The sequence below is a fragment of the Sturnus vulgaris genome, chromosome 15 (assembly GCF_052056855.1).
Source record: "Sturnus vulgaris isolate bStuVul1 chromosome 15, bStuVul1.hap1, whole genome shotgun sequence".
In the NCBI taxonomy this organism is placed as follows: Eukaryota; Metazoa; Chordata; class Aves; order Passeriformes; family Sturnidae; genus Sturnus; species Sturnus vulgaris.
The window spans coordinates 13525240-13542170 of record NC_142257.1 but is presented as its reverse complement, the minus strand read 5'-3'; the positions used below and the strand labels follow the sequence as shown (position 1 = coordinate 13542170).

The window sequence follows — 16931 nt, the reverse complement described above, 5'->3', positions numbered from 1 at the left end:
TTAACTTTTTTTAAGAGTCCTCACTATTACTGAACAGTGGATTCCATTTGCTACATTATTTCTTACTGCTTAGTCAGTGACTTATGAAGAAAATTGTAGTTGCATGTAAATGTTCAGTTTGGAGAACAAGAAACAAGCTGGTAATTCAGGATTACTTACTTCAGATAAGAGAAATGATTTGTAATATTCCGGTTGGTTTTTTTCAGCTGTTGCTGGGATTTGCTAACTAAGGGAGAGAATTCTGACATATGGCCCTTTGAGTTAATCTCATATTTCTGCAGTGTGTGCAGAGGAAGAGCAGTAGATAAATGTATTCATTTCAGCAAGACCCTCAGGTCTTAGGAAGCTTACACTGAAACAAACCTTGTCCTTCTCTGCCCATAACCCAGCCCACAGCTCAAATGTTCAGCTTTGACATGACAGAAAGAGAGAAGTGGAGTTTGTAATAGCCAAATCTCAGCCATCCTGATTCTTTCTCCAGACATAAAGCAAGCATAGCCCTCAAGGATGAGAAGGTGTTGGTTGCTGGGAGGTATAAAGCAGGAAACAAGAATTTGTTTTGAAATTTAGTAAATCAAGACACTGAAACTTTATCCCAGTTTCAAATGCCTTAACACTAGCCCCAAAATCCTTCTGTTCTCTAATTGTTCAATTTTATATTCTCTAACACCTCTTCTTGTGTTCTGGTTTCTCTGGGTTTTTTTTTTTTTCCTAAATTTAATTTTGGGGAAGAGTTTGTGGGAGTTTGTAGGCCTCTTTCCAACATCTCATTAATTTTTCCATTGCCTCCTCCACTGTACCTTAGATTTTATCTCCACCAAAGCATTGGTATTAGTTTGTTCTGAAATTCTGCACTGAAAGTAATTGCATGAAGTATCAAGATTATTTTAGCTGTATGGGTGTTCAAACATTTAACTGGAATACTCAGGCTGCACCTAGGTTGCTAATAAACTTGGAATAGTTTTTTTTTGTCTTTGCTATTCATGAAACTATTGAAAATGCTAAGAGTAATTATAGGTAGAGTGTGGGTCTGGCTGAGGAATACTGGACTTAATGTAGTTTCCAGCATGCTAATAAGTCACTTAAGGAAGCCATGAAGACCCTTTAGACTCTGCTGGCTTTAAGAAAATACTTGTAGGAAATAGACCAGATTCATGTCAGCCACTATGTTGTTGGGTTTTTTTCCCCGATTAGATGCCACATGTAGTGGCTTTCTCCTGACAGTCAGAGGTTTTTTTTTTTGGAGGACAAGAACGGACAGTAGACAACAATTAGATTTTCTTCCCGTGTGGAGTTCAGAAATGCCAAAGTCTGCATAGATATTGAAAAGCCTGTAATTGTTCAGTGTAGTGTAAATGCTAAGTTCTAATCAGCGATATCTTTCTTGGTTTAATTCTGTTAATAAAATCGTAACTGAACCTGGAGATAAACCCTTCAGTTGTCTTACCTGAAGTAGTCTTCACCACCTCGGTTGTATTTCTTAGTCCTGTAAAGGCGAACTGGTAAAGCCTCCAGGACCGGGTGTCCCCCACCTCCACCGAGCTGCGCTTCCACTGGTAAATTATCTCTTCTCTGGGGTAACCATCTTATTGCAATGGAAAATACAGAATGCTTTGTTTCATAGTCACTGCTAGGGTTTAGGGTGCTTTGGGGAGTAAAAAATACTACTATCTGTTTCTGGAAAAAAACTGGAGAAGCATATTGCAAGTAAATTATAGATACATTTTTCTCAAGTTATTTACTAGTACCTTTTATGTAATGTCAAATTTTATTAAATATATATTATAATAGCAATTGAGGGAATTTTTTCAAAAATAGCTTTTCCAGTTTTGTTGACCTAATAGGATGCAATTTTGCCCATCCTCCAGATATATCTGCAGCTGGACCAGGAATTCACACCTTGATCTAACCTCAGAATGTCAAACTCTTGACTCCAACTAGTGTAATAGTAAAACACCCTTGCACAGAGAGAAAGTGGAAGGCGAGGACACCTTGATGCTGAAAGCAAAAATTTCTTCGGTTTTGGTCAGATATAAGCATAAATTTATCACATAGGGTCCAGATATTTTTCTTTTTTTTTTTTTTTCTTTAAATAGTGGTCCTTAATGATATTTGTGAGCATATATAATTCATGTACCAAAAAAAATTATCAAAATAAAAGTAAAAACCAGTGGGGTATGTCTAATTAAGAACATAACCTTCACTGACTCTAAGTATGTACAAGTAAATTTATAATAAGAAATTCAGTGTGGGTCAGAAAAAGGAATCTTTTTAAGCATGTTACTTACAGCTCGAAAATTCCAGTGGGCAGGAATGGACATCCATTGGGAAGTTATGTAACTGTAATTGACACTCAGCATCAATTGTCAGCCTGAGAAGAAAGAGATCAGTATATAGGGAATGCACTTGAAAAGTTTGTCCTGAAAGCTGCATCATGGCAAGCAAAGCAAGATTCTTAGTAAAATATATATATATAAATATATATATTTATATAAAGTAAACTACTGCTATCTTTTTTGGTTCCACAGACCCTGATCATTTACTTTCTGGACTGTGTATGTAATGGAAGAAGGTATTAAAGTTCTGTTCCTGTGCATCTGAAATGGCAGCTTTACTCATGACTGACAAATCCATGGGTAGGTAGGTAGACATACAGGTCATCTCATGAGCAGTAACAAATCTTTGTATCACAACATGCCTTAATGCACTAAATGTATTCTATGTGACAAAGATTCTATTTCAGAAATGATGGATAGGAGTCCAAATTTAGGCATCTGCATCCAAGACAGCCATCTAGACTCCTTTCACAGCTAGTGCAGAGGCGCTCTGAGGATACGCTTCCTCTCACTCCAAAATAAGACATTTAAATTTAATCAGAAGAAAAATGTACCAAAAGGAGTTTGTCTCCACTGATTATTAGTAGTGTAGGTGCTAAGCTCAGGTTAGAAATCCCAAGTAAGATGAAATGTACCTTCTGGTGTTCCTGCTAAAACCTCTACCATTTTTCATTCACTCCCAGCCCAAATGTGAGCTGCTGGATACTTGGACTTTGGAAGAAAGGGAAGAGGTGGGGTGAGAGATGGAAAATGGAAAAGGGTGGGGTAAAATGTTCCACAAGGTGTCTCTAGGAAAGCTGTAGGTTTCTGGTCTTTGCTGATTCTGGGGCATCTAAATGATGACCCCTGGTTTGTCTCCAAGTTCCTGAATGGAGGTATCATGGGCAAATGACCCTGAGTTTCATCCTGTGGGATGCAGAGGAATACTGGGACCACTAAGGTAATGCAGTCCAAAGGCAAACTTTCTGCATTAAGGATTTAGGAAGAAATCTAATTTCCCTGTTTCTCTTCTTCTTCAGTACCACAGATAATTGATTTCCTGCTGGGCAGGGTGGTTCTTAAACCTGGGGAAGGTGACTGAGAAAAATCAACCAGTCCTTCCAGATCCCTCTTCAGGACAGAATCCCAGCTGTGTGATACTGTCATATTTCATTTCTGGGTTAATGGAGGTTGAATCCTTGGCCCTTGCTGTGGCTCATCACATAACTAAATATACATTCATAGCAGATACTTGTTTCCAAGTTTTACCAGATACATCACTTTCTAGTAAGAGAAACCGAGGAATTTGAAGAGAAAGGTAATAAAATCCAGACAGTAGTGTAGCCAAGTCCAAATTGAACATTTAAAAAGTGGATCTAGGCTCATCTTTATCAGACTGATTTTGATTTGCATTGGATTTCAATTCTGATTATTCTATTATCTCTTCTGGAAATGCAATATGCAATAAATTTAAAATAACTATGAAATAAAATTCCTATTTGTGATTCAGACAGTTGCAACATTAAAAGGTTTTCTTAACCAAAGCTTCACATCTATGCGTTAAAATTATGTGTACTTTTCTTCAAAACTTTATTTTTGGCACCCAATAAAGTAAAAGCAAAAAGAACTTTGTGAAAATACAGTTTAAAACTCAGATTATCTTCCGTCTATCATCTTTGAATTTATACTCTTATTTTAAATTATAAATTCTCTTGAAAAAATGCTGTGTTTATCTATATTTTACATAAACCAGAATATTATATCACATCACATTCAAGAAAAAATATAAAGAAACCTCCACAGGATTTTCACATTTAGGAAGTATTTTATGATAATTTGGAATATGATATTTGAGTTGTTACATACGGCATATGCATAACTTAATTATCGAAAAGGTTATTTGTCTTAAAAGAAAAACTATACACATGACTGAGGAACCTTGACAGGTTGAGCATATCAAGTTCAGATCCATGAAAATTTTGGTGTAATGGGGCATATCCATAGGTTTGAGTTAAATATTCAATGCTGGGATGGCAAAATCTTATTTGCCTAAGATATTTGAGGAATAAATTGCTTTTTCAGGGTGGAATTTCATCTGGTTAAAATGTAACCAATTCAGAATATAAGAGGCTTTTGATGTATGTAATAACTCCTTTTATACCATCTACTTAATTCATGGATATTTTACATTTATCAGTTTAACACAATAAAAAAGTTAGAGACCAAACCAAAGGAAAACAATAAAACATATCTGAAAATGAAGACTAATTACTAAAAATGCCTATATTAATGTTATTAATGTTAATGTTAATATAGGAAGGTGAATATTGTGGAGCAAGACAGTACAATCTGTAAGAAGAAATAAAACTTCTTATTGTGCCAATATAAAATAAATGTCATACAATTGATATCTTCTAAATTCTAAATTCTCAACCCTTTTTCAGAGTTGTTTACATAAATATGTAGGAAAACCCAGTTTCTTTCCTTTAGGTTAATGTCAAATGACCTGAATTCACAGGGTTTTTCTCTTTGGTTTTCCTTAGAGAAAATGAAACTAAAGTTAAGTATAAATACCTCAATGTGTACAAGACTCTGCCATCATTCCAGATTCTGAGCATCCTATTAGGAGTTGTTATCCAGTGAGCATCAGCCTTCTTGGAATTTCGGAAAAATGTGTCTGGTATCCAGATCTTCCCAACCATGTTGCTGTTTAATCTGAGCACTTTTATAGTGCTGTTGAACTTCAGACGTCTGTCATACCACGTTTGGGCGAAAAATATATCAATTGTATATTCCTGTTGTGTTAACCAGAAATACTGATGAAAACATAGCACTCAGCATTCCACGTAACTCCTGACAGGCTTTCCTTAATTTCATATGAAAAAACTGTGGGCTACAGAAGGTGATACTAGAACTGATAAAACCAATCTCTTTTGGTAAAGTTTTGAGGCATGTTTTACCAAAGGTTATTGCTTTAAAACAATTTACTGTTTTACCATTGAGGATAAAACTAAGATACAAGTGAGTGTTATATGCACCTTTCTATTTCTGTATTCCTATACCTCACCTGCACCTGCTCAGGTCAGACAACAAGTACTTACTTCCTTGGATCTAGGACAAGAAAAGCTTTAGCTGACTTAATTGCCTTTGCCCCTTGGTTAATCTAAGAAATGGTGAAGTCTCTGGAGAAATTCTAGGCATTTTATTCATTATCTCTTGGTGGCAAGAGTGGTAGTATCACTCATGAATGGTTTTCCTGATTTTGTAGCAATCTGGAAGCTTGGTTTTACTGGAGTTAAACTGTTGCAAAGCATTCGAAAGCAGAGCACGTTAAAATGTGAGGATATCTTAAAACTATAATTTTCACATTTTTTTCAGCATGTAGCTCAGTTTTCTGACTTGTACAGATTTATAGCTCATAGAGTCCTCCCATCCACAATTAAAATGAGATTTTAAAAATAATATAGCTATGCCACAACATTAAGAACTAATGAAAACTTTGTAATGTCGAAATGATGGAGACTTTGTAACAAGGAAAATGGGCAATCCTTTACCTACCATATTGATAGCATTCACAGGGCCAATGCTATTTACGTACATGTCAGTGTGAATTATTGTCGGTTTAACTGCAAGAGAAACAACAAGAATCAGTAACCAATGAAGGTCAAAATCAACTACATGAAAGTCAAGCACAAGCATGTTACTATGGCATCTCTCCTCTGTGGTTGCCCTACATTTAAATGTGCATATAAAATAAATACAAATTTGCAATGTCTTCAGTTTGAAATCAGTTGGAGACACTTTGAGACAAATTCTTACATCATTTATTCTATCAAAACAAATTCCCTTATGCTATGAGAACAAGTACTGAAACCGGTGTTGATAGCTTAGAGAGACTTGTCTGACTGAGAGGATCTACATTTTTGTCAGGCCACAGCAACACGTCAAAACAAAACACTATCAACAAAAACAAACATTTCTCTTACGATGCCTTACATCACTTGATTTACATTATAATGCCAAATGCAACATGACTACTGTTGCTTGCATAGGTGCTGTAGATAGGTAACAATTTCTTGATCCCAAAGACAAAATACTTAAGGCTCTAAGGCAGAAATTAAGAATAGTTGTAAGGTTAACTAATTTCTAACTAACGTAATTTCATTTTGAAATTACTCTATTTCAACTTTATTCTTCTTAGATATCTTGGCTACAGCATGATTGTTTTTTCCCCAAATGATTTAAGAATGCCTTACTTCCTTCTGTTTTTAAAATCTTGGTTTAAGTCAAGACAAATTCCTCTGCTAATTTACACTGCATACATATACTGAAGATTAATGACTCATGTTATCCTTCACTGTGAAAATTTTCTTAGTTTATAAGCCTCTATAAACTTGAAGGAACAAGCTTCCTTTATTAACCTTACTGCTCTCTGCTTTCCTCTGTCTGCCTCATCCATGAAATCTGTGCCTTTTTTTATAATCTTATTACTTCTGTATCCTTGTCTGCCTGCTCTGTGCACTTATGGGGCTTCTCAGACTGACTTGCAGCAATTCAGGGAGGTTTTTTTCCTTCAAGTTACCTCAGTAATCAGTGGAGAGGAAGATTCCTCCAAAATGTGATTCCATCAAATAAGACTTCTATTCTGAGTCCAGGTTTGGCTCTATATACTTACGTTGGCTGTGGGAATCATCTGGGCAGATTGGCTTTGCTTGACTGCAGTTATCTTTTGTGAACCTCTTCCTCTGTGCCCTAGTTTGTCACTTCCTGCACTGCTGTGTAAGTGAGGGCCCAGGCTGCATCAGTCTGTGCAGACATGCTGGTGTTGGAGGCTCTGTATCCATCACATCATACAAGGATTAGGCTGTATTAGCCTCTTTTGGGCCTTTTTTATCAACACGTTATTTGTGATTCTCTAACAACATCTCTTAGGTACAAAAAGAAGACAAAAACTCGCTTTTTCATTCCTCAGAAGTTATATTCTGAATGTCTTATGCAGGTAAATTATCAGAAGCTGCGTTATTCAGCAAATTTTATCACTCTTATTAGATGTCTTTGGATAAATTCAGCAATCTTAATTTATGTCAGCTTCCAAAATCATGACTATATTACATGCCTCTGATGTTTTCCTGCATTGCATTTTATTCTCGTAACTACTTTGAATGGATTCTGCTTCCTGAGTAAGATAATATGACATGACAATTCTTTCTCTTCACTGTTTAATCAAAAGTGGTATAAAAACAAAATCAACATACCTCCTATATCAGGTCTCAATTTGTTGTCATATCCTTCCAGCAAGCCATTTAAAATAAGAGTCACATCACTCTCATGGACTTTGGGAGTCAAAACCCAAGTCTTATTTGAAGTGTAATCTTCATAATCATCATCTCCCTTTTGGGTGGAACTATTAAGGAAACAAAAATGAAGAAAAAAGCTTTGAAAAATACAAATTTGGAGGTAACTTCTCTGGAATACAACACACACACATTTTAGATTTTAATAATACTGTAAAAACATTCTTAAAATTTTCCATTTTCAAAATTAGACCCCCAGTAAGATGCCAAATAACAGTTGAGGTTACAGTTCACTTTATCAGCATTTCCTTTTAATACGGTTGAGATCACATTCTGTCTTTTCAGAGGAACATCAGTGCTTATCACCTTTGTCATGGCTATTTTTTCTCTCATTGACTCAGGTGGGACCTGTTATGAAACAAATCTGTCACTTAGCTTATGCAACTCTCCACCAAAATATCATTTATTGTGTACACATTGTTGTTTCTTTACTTCTATTGGAGAGAATGATTTGATGAAACACACTACTGACAAGACCAATAATTAGATTTATTCAGACAAACTTCTCATGCAGTTTATCTCCACTCTGATGAACTTGAATTTATTGTGCATTTGGAAAGTTGAGCACAAATTTTTGCCAAGGGTTTTCCTTTTCACTTTTGCTAACCAGAACCCACAGAAGATAAAAAGTTTGTCTACTGGGGTTATTCTGCTACTCAGAAGCGACAGCAGATCTAATTCAACCTGCTTAGCACAGTAAAAAAAAGCAAGTTCGGAGTCAGAAATGTGCAGACTAGTCTTAATGGATGTGTTGTTTTCTCAAAATAAGTGCCTCCAGTTCTAGAGGAGAACATTGAAACTACTTTAGAATATGACATAATCAGATATTTTCATTTCAGACTCTTAGTTGTAATCAGCTGAGCAGTGCTAAGCAACTGTATGTTTTTTTGCATAATATGCCAGTGTTCTTCTTTCCTGTCCTGCTTCTGTGACAAAGTTTGAACCCTGCTGGCTAGATATGGAAAATCTTGATGATACTACAAATGTCTTAAGCCAGTGGATAGAGTTTGGATACAAATGGGTGAAAAGCAGAAAAATTAATTACTTTCCAGTTTCAACCAGAATCTGAAAAGGAGTGGGAAAGAGCACAGAGAAGCAGATTCTCATGGGGGCTGGATCTTCTGCATGGCACACAAGATTGAAAGAGGCACAGCTGGTCATGGTGGTGGGTGCAGTAGTGAAGGGACGACTCATCCCAGAGCCCAAGAGCACCATTTCATTAACAGCAATCTTCACCCAACTGATGTCGTGCTCACTCTTCCCTTCAGTGCTCTCCTGCTGCATCCAGGTTGTACCTACTCAGAGTGCATGGCCCAAAGGCTTTCCTGTGTTGGGTGTTTGGGAGCTGTAAGCCAACTGCACAAATACAATCTCACTAGGAAAGAGGCTTTGGGTTATTTCTTCCCCTGGGCACAGCCTAACAGGAAAGAGCCGTAGCTCATAGGATGCTGCTTCCCAGGAGGTGCTGAAGGACATTTGAAGCCCGAGATTGCATAGGGCTGTAGCAACTAGGAATGAGTAGCATGGAGAGAGAGCTAGTCTTGCTCTGAGTTGAGCTTGGAAGCTGCTAATGAATCTGATCTGCACCCTTGTTACATGTCCTGGATAACAGCCACCGACTGCAGCCTCCAGGCACTACCTCATCTGCTCTGCACCAGCTGTGGGTATCTGGGAGCTTCAACTTCCCAGATCAAGAATTGCAACCCGACCTCTTCATTCTGGCTGCACAAGCCTGGACCTGTAGTGTTTTATTCGGAATCAAAAGCAAAGTTTTAATTAGCAATATGGTCCATAGTATTCTGCTGGTACTGACAAACAAGCCAATTTAATTAAATTGGGAGAATTTTTTTTTTTAAATTCAGTTATCAGTTCAAAGATCTAATTGTAATTCAAAGAAAAATAATTGAAACAAAATTCTTTCCCCTGAAGGAAAGGAAATACTTCTAAATAAAATCTTTGCAAACAGAAGGCACTAGATTATATGTTTTCAAACTATGCAAAGTGAATGAAGGAAAATAACTATTTTTAAAAAAACCTTATTCCTGCTTTATAGCCAATTCAACAACCATCCTCTGAAAAAATATCTTTTGCTGAATGGAAAACGAAAATAAAATCAAACGCATTTTTCACAAAGGCAATATGTTAGTGAGTGTCAGCACAGTGAGAAAACTTCAAAACTCAAACCAGCTAATTAGTAGAGTCTGGTTTACTAGACGGTGCAAGATTAGAAGTATGTTTGTCTAGAAGTTTTCTCAGATCTAGAACAACCTTATTGAACAGCAGCCTATAGTAACTGAAACTTCCACTCCTTCTTGGAAATTGTTTGTATGACAGAAATAGCTGTTTGTTTGTTCATCTCTCATCTCAAGCCATTTTGGCACTCCACATCTCCAAACCAGCAAATGCTTTATGAAATGAGTGGGAGACAGAGGAGAGAAAACACAGCCAATGTAGCTGGGGAAAAATGTTACTGAAGTCCAGCTTTTATAAGAATTCCACAAGGATCATAAATTAGCATGGGTATGCAATTGTCTGTCTGTGTAAACCTGCATTCCAGCCAGAAAAATCAAAGATGCTTCTCTATCCAAATGAGCAGAGTTTTAGTCATGCAATGCCATTAATACAATGAAAATTATAACGACAAAGCCCTTTTCGTCTCCTTAAGACTTTCAGATCAGTCCTTCAGATTATATGGCTGAAATTTTGCAAGTGCTTTTAATGTCCAACCCAAATTTATTAAAGCCTAGATTATACCCAAATGCATCTTGAAATCTATTTTTATTTTTCTGACTGCTAGAAATTTTCAAATCTAGTAATATAGATATGAAAAGAAATATATTTTTACCTATCTGCAGATTAAACCATAATGTTTTGAAGGTTCATCGTTCAGACACTGACTAAAAGATCTCACCATTTGAGATATTCCCACTGTGGTATTAATGCCACTGCAAGATGTCTGCAACACTGCTTTACATAAATCCATACATTTCCCTAGCTGGAAAAGAGATTACTTAAGAGGATCAGAACCCAAGCTTGAAACTTCAAACCATAGAGTAATTACAGTTAGAAGGCACTTTTGGAGGTCATCTGGCCCAATCCCTACTCAGCTTGCCAGTGGAGTCTGCATGTGGTGGCTCTGATGGTAATCACTTATAAAGGCAGGTACATATATATGTAACCACAAGTGTTTAACATTCAGAGGGATGTTTATTTATTTGAAATACATCTTCACAAAGCAGGAAGAGGGCAGAAATTTCTGGTCCTAATAAGCATTTATTAATTTAAATGTGATTTTCTTAATAATATATGCAAAGATCTATAAAATGGTATCTCACTCTACAATTACCTAGAAACTTCATTCTGCCAATGAGATTTTTACCATGTCAGGCTAAACAGGGTTGAACGAATGTTTTTTATCTTCCTTCCTAAAACAAACACATACTAATCCTAATCCTGCATTGAAGTTGTTACTTAATTTATAACATTTATAGAGCTCTTTTAAATGCTTGTTGGTGAGGAGTAACTTTAGCACAAATGGAGGTTGATGCAAACTAAGTGTTCAGGAACTTATTCTTCAAATCTTTGCCAGTGCATTTGATCCATACATTTCTTTGCAATGCTCTCTAGGCAACATTTAATCATTCTTGGTGCAGGTATAATCCTTGTGGGCAGAGGTACCCACTGCAGGTGGAGCTGGGGTGACCAACCAAGGGAAAAAGGATTAATGAAACGATACTCACTTTATCGTTATAGTCTCCTATATGGGCCCCTTAGCACTAAAGACATTATATTTATACTGGAAATACAATTACAATTGTTGAAAAGGATATCTCTGCTGGGAAATCACTGCTGCATTAGGAAATTTTTTTCCAGCTTACTGATCCTTCAGAAGATATGGTCAAACTCATTACTTAATGAGTTACTTAATTTTTCATTAATGTGCTGATACACCATTCTCTTAGCAGCCCAAAGACACAGAAGTCCACATTATGGTTCGGGAATATATATATTTTTTTAATAGATTCAACATGATTTCTTTTCTTTTGTGCTTTAATTTCCCTAGAAGTTAGTTTGATGCCTATGTAAAAATAATCTGCACTTCAGTAAAACTTAATAAATAATTATATTAACGGTATATAATTGCCTTACATTGTTATGTGTTGGAGTCAGTAAGTCAGGAGTCTCTCTGATCTATTCTGAGAGAAATCAGAGTGCAGGGATTGAATTAAAGTCTTTGGATGGAATGAGTAAGTGAATTGATGGAGTGAATAAGTAAGTAAGTAAATGGAGTAAGTTTTAAGTGCTTTTAGTGTGTAAAAAAAGGTCTTAGATGCTTGAGAAGTAATACATATTCTAGTGAAGGTTGAAAACATAGTAGTGTTTCCTTAGAGGCTCTAAGAATCTAGCTTCAGACATAATATAGTTAGAGTTAAGAATATTGCTTACATTTTTCAGTTAAAACAACATAAGCCATGTACGTAGTTTATACGTAGCCTAGCGTGCTAAGAAACTAAAATTCTAATAGGTGGTGGTCCGAGTTTGTGTCTTAGCTAGTTGGAAAGTTTCTATAAAAGAACATGCATCAGGGAGAGCTGATGCTCTATGCCATGGCTTTATGCCATGTGCATTTTGCCATTGCATTTTGCCACTGTTTTTGCCATTGCTTTCTGTCACTTACCTTTATGCCATTGCTTTGCTTTGTTTTTGCCTTTAAAATATATGTGCTTCTACAATAAATAGCTTTATAGCAACTATTAGCTGCCTCGCTTTTTAAAGAAGAGCCTAACCCAATAGTGTGGGTGCCTCAGAGCACCCGGAGGTCCACAAAACCTCACGTTTGGTGCCTCATGTTTGGTACCGTGCTTTCACGAGCGGGAGTTTTAGCTCCGCTGCCAGATGCAACCCAGTATGTGTTGAGCAGTGGGGACACAAACCTCACTGTTATGCTTTCAAGCCTTTTGGCTAAAGTTCTTTAGTTCAAAGATTAATATAAAGCATAGGCCACCTGTTTCAAAACTACTGTGTTTTAGTTAATTGCTAACATGAAGTCAATACTATAACTTTGGATGATCTCTGCTGTCATCTCTGTATCAGAGACATTGTAATGTGATTTCCAGGAGAATCATATGTAATGCTTCTTGGAAAGATGCTACCATGTGTTGGTAGAGATAGGCCATGCATTATTTAATATCACAGACAGCAGCAGTAATTTTACAGTCTAAAGTGGGGGACAGATTGGGCACATCTTTTTTAAGTAGTGAGCAGTAACTCACAAAGGATATCCCTTTGAAATAAGGTATTATTTCCTAATCCACAATAACATGATTTTCACAACTTGTTACAAGGAGTAGAAGGGAAAGAATACTCTTCTCTGGCAAAAACCTTCCATGGCTGGTCAGTCTTTCAGGCTTCAGATATGAGGTCATATATTAATTTGTCAAAATCTCTGTAGTTCCGGAGACTTTAAATGATTTATGCCAGTTTGTACCTGCTGTGGCTCTGTCCTCTAATTTTTCTAAATATACAAAATTAATTTTAACTACTACCAAGAATTTTGTTGTGAAACTTCACCTAAGAGTGAATTGCTAATATTTCATTGCTGTTTACAAGCAGAACCAGAGTAGCCACTAAGTGCCTAAAGGGAAAGACTTCTATCAGTATTGAACAGCTAATGACTAAATAATTTAAATCTAATTAAAATCTAAAGTTTATTTATCAAAAATTTGGGCAATTTCATCTTTTATACAAAGTAGCTATAGAGGTTTCAGCAAAGATTTAATAAAACTACTTGAACATAAACTGAGTTTTCCATTGAAAGCACCAATATTTTCTACCTCTCAGGAAAGAACTGAAATGAGGCTTGCCAGTTCACCTAACAGTTTAAGTAGCACTGTTTAATTTAATGAAGAGTCAAGTTCGATTCATTCTCTGATGTGCATAAAAAATTACCATAATCTATAGGTCATACATTATTCATGGTGATAATAAGGTCAGTGGGAAGGAAAGATGTATTCCAGGCTCCCACTGTGGATACAGAGATGCTGTATGCAGATATGACTTATGAATACGTGGAGATAGCAGATGTGGAAGAGAATACAGTGTCTCTGGAAATCTAAGTGTCTAAATTCTCCCATGTTGACTCACATTTTAAGTAAAGGTATCTTGATTGAAGCAGAAAATGTTTTCACAAAGCTGTGCCATGGATTCTTTTGTCCTATTTGTGTTTTTGTTTCTGTTCTGTGCATTTGTGTTATTTAAATCCTAAGGCTATGCACAGGACTGAGTTTCTGTTCTTGCCATAAAAATGGCACCGATTTTCTCTTTTACTACTAAATGTTCATCACAAATACTCAACCTTCAATTTTATTAGGACTGCAAATCCTGTAATGCAAATATTAATCTCTTCCCAAATAATTTCCCACATCAAAGATAGGAACTCTGATACTTTCCTTAAGGAGAAAAAGATCCAATCAGTTATCAGAAGTTCCATAATAGAAAATAAAGTTAAAAATTTTGGACTAAGACATCACTGAGAAACTGTCTTGTAGTCCTACTCCCTTCACCTAGAGTTGTGGTGCTGCTGTAACTACAATTCTAGAGGACGCTATAAGGTTCCAGAAGAGCTTGAAATCCTGGATTCACAGAGTTTTCAGCAAAGCTTGGATTTCATGTGGCCACAAGGGTGTATAAGCTGTATTTTGGCCATTTGTTATAGTCATGTAGTAAGGGAGACTGAGGAAATTCATAGGACGAAAGCAAATAGTTTTGACCTCTATTCAGTGGTTTGGGTGGGGTGAATTTTAGGTAGGTTACCTGTAGAAGATTATTTCCTAGGCACTGCTTCTGCTGCAGCTATCATTCCATGTACTACTCAAATTATGTAATGTAGTTAAAATCTTGGCATGAAATGATTATTTAAAACAAAGCAAAGCTAAATTTTTCTGTCATTCCTAAGTTACAGAGGGACTGAAGTGTATATGAAAATAATTTTTAAAATAATATTACAGTTCTCATAAAGAAATATGTACAGCTGAAACAGATTATGGGACTGAGCACACAAGTTTCAAAATGGTTCTTTAAGAGGCAAAAATTACTAGGGGAGCACAAATGAATGCTCATAGCAATGACTTCTCAGTCGTCTTTACTGAACATGAAGGCCCCACACTACCAGCAATCAGTTATTTCTGAAAACTGTGCCTACCCTGAGATTTAAAGGCTGTCTGGATTCCTGTGAACATTTACACTCTGTTCCCCTGAAGGGATGATACCTGGCAGCACAGCACCTATGGATCGTGCTATGGATTTTAAAAGCTTTCTTGTAGTCATTCAGCAACTGCCAGCACCCTCACTGGTGTTTGTCAGCCATTTTGAGTAAAGCAGTCCAGTTCTTAAACCTCTTTGCAGACAGACTTCTAAAATATTATATGGCAGTGGTGGTTTTGTATTAGTGTCTATAAAACTGTCAATCATAGCAGACTGGTTTATTTACAGTCCTTCTACATCTTGCCCAAGACATACACTCACATTAACTACTGCACTTCAGTTGTAGGAAGTTTTAGCTCTTTGTAACTATTGTTAAAGCATTTATTTTCCATATTTTCAGATTCAACTGAATTTGGCTACAGCAAGTGTTTATAAAGAAAGGTATAAAATGAAAGATTTAACATGGTTTATGGGTTTTTTTCATTCCTGTCAGTCCATGAAAACACTTTTTAAAAAGCCCTTTTGAGTGCATTTATTGAGACAATAAACAATAAAACTTCTCATTTGCAGTATTTACAGTGTTTTCTAGCTCAGTGTGCTGAAAAATTGTAGTGCCATTTTTGCATTGCATAACTGATTGGATTCAAGTCGTGAGTGACCATGAGGGTTATTGTCCCTCTTAAAATATTTCTAGTTGCAACAAAATGGGCTCATAGCCAGTTGCCACAAAAATTACCAGAAACAGAGACCAGTGTTAGCAGCTCTGGCAAAGAACCAAAAGCTGAAAAGCACCCAGTTTAGAATCTGTTTCTTCAGCAGAACACTGAGATATATTGTTAAATAAGTTGGTAAGGGATATACAACTCCAGGTCAATCAGAACACATTGGCATTATTAACCAAAACTGAATTACAGAACTGATGCCTAGAAAGGCTGATGTGGAACAGAGACTAGACAGAGTTAAAAGGAATAAAATAGGTATTTACTGAAAGGCCTTAAAAGGATACACTTTGGGCAGTACAAGAGCCTGGCTGGAGCTACACTCAGGTTGAACCAAGATGGATCCTAGTCACAAATTTTTACACTTTTATAAGTTTTGGTTCATCTACATATTGGGGTCAATTTTCTGACCATAGCCCCAGATTATGAAGTCTCAACCCCCTGGCTTGCCCCCTTCCCTTCGACGTTGTTTATGCTTTTAGGGTAAAGGTTGTCCTTGATTCTCTAGCTGGGAAGGGATTGTTTTGCCTAACTACCCTGTGAAGAGAACTTACTAACACCTAATATGGAGTGTAGGAGTTACAAACCAAGCAGCAGAGAATCTGAAAAATATACAAGCTAAAACCCAAGGCATCATTTCCCCCCTTCAGAGGATTGACAAGGCCTTTACCTTTACAAGGCTTCACCACAATATAAAACTTGTGGGTATGGAGAGGAATTGTATCCCCCCGAGGGAGGATAGCAAAGTGTAAAGAGATGAAGGAAACTTTAGGCCAGTAAGGAATAGAGAGATAATTATAGAAACAAGCACACATCATTAATTTTGAACAGTCTGAGCTTGAAGTGCAGCATTTATAGTTACTAGAGCTCTAGAGGAGTCTAAGATGTGATCAGGTGATTCATATAAGGTTCCATAATTTGAGATAATGATTTCATTTTTTTTTTTGAGCTGGAATTTGGTATGACTGTGTTTCTTTATATTTTGCTTACTGGAGGTTATATAAACTACTTCTGTATCTGTTTTCACTGTGGTTATGGATATTTGTGTTAGCAGTGAGCAAAAGCATTAGAAACAAACAGAAAAGGGAGTAACAGCTACAGCTATTCTGCATCAATCATAGGGTTAGCTTGAGTTGATCTACTTTATTTGAATGTATCTAGCTATATCTAAGTGTAAAAGGTTTAATCTTGGAATTATGCAAACCTCAGAAGGATTCTATTTTGCTTTGCAGTCTTCTTTTTGTCACTCCTCTCCCCTCCCATCCCCTTCTTTCATTTAAAAAAAAAAATTTAAGCTTTCTTTGAATCTCTGAATGTGAAATCTAAGGCACTTGGAGCAT

At 36.4% G+C, this 16931-nt stretch overlaps 1 protein-coding gene across 2 annotated transcripts in view; it reads right to left on the bottom strand.

Annotated features, from left to right (window-relative positions):
• Positions 1-16931, bottom strand: part of GABRG2 (gamma-aminobutyric acid type A receptor subunit gamma2) — a 65255-nt gene that overhangs the window by 31396 nt on the left and 16928 nt on the right. For both annotated transcript variants that reach the window (XM_088173824.1, XM_014877337.2), the window contains exons 2-6: positions 7571-7719; positions 5874-5941; positions 4890-5110; positions 2289-2371; positions 1448-1585 (exon numbers count right to left, since the gene is read on the bottom strand). In XM_088173824.1, coding sequence (XP_088029950.1) covers positions 1448-1585; positions 2289-2371; positions 4890-5110; positions 5874-5941; positions 7571-7719 — 659 coding nt within the window. The remainder of the gene's footprint in view (positions 1-1447; positions 1586-2288; positions 2372-4889; positions 5111-5873; positions 5942-7570; positions 7720-16931) is intronic.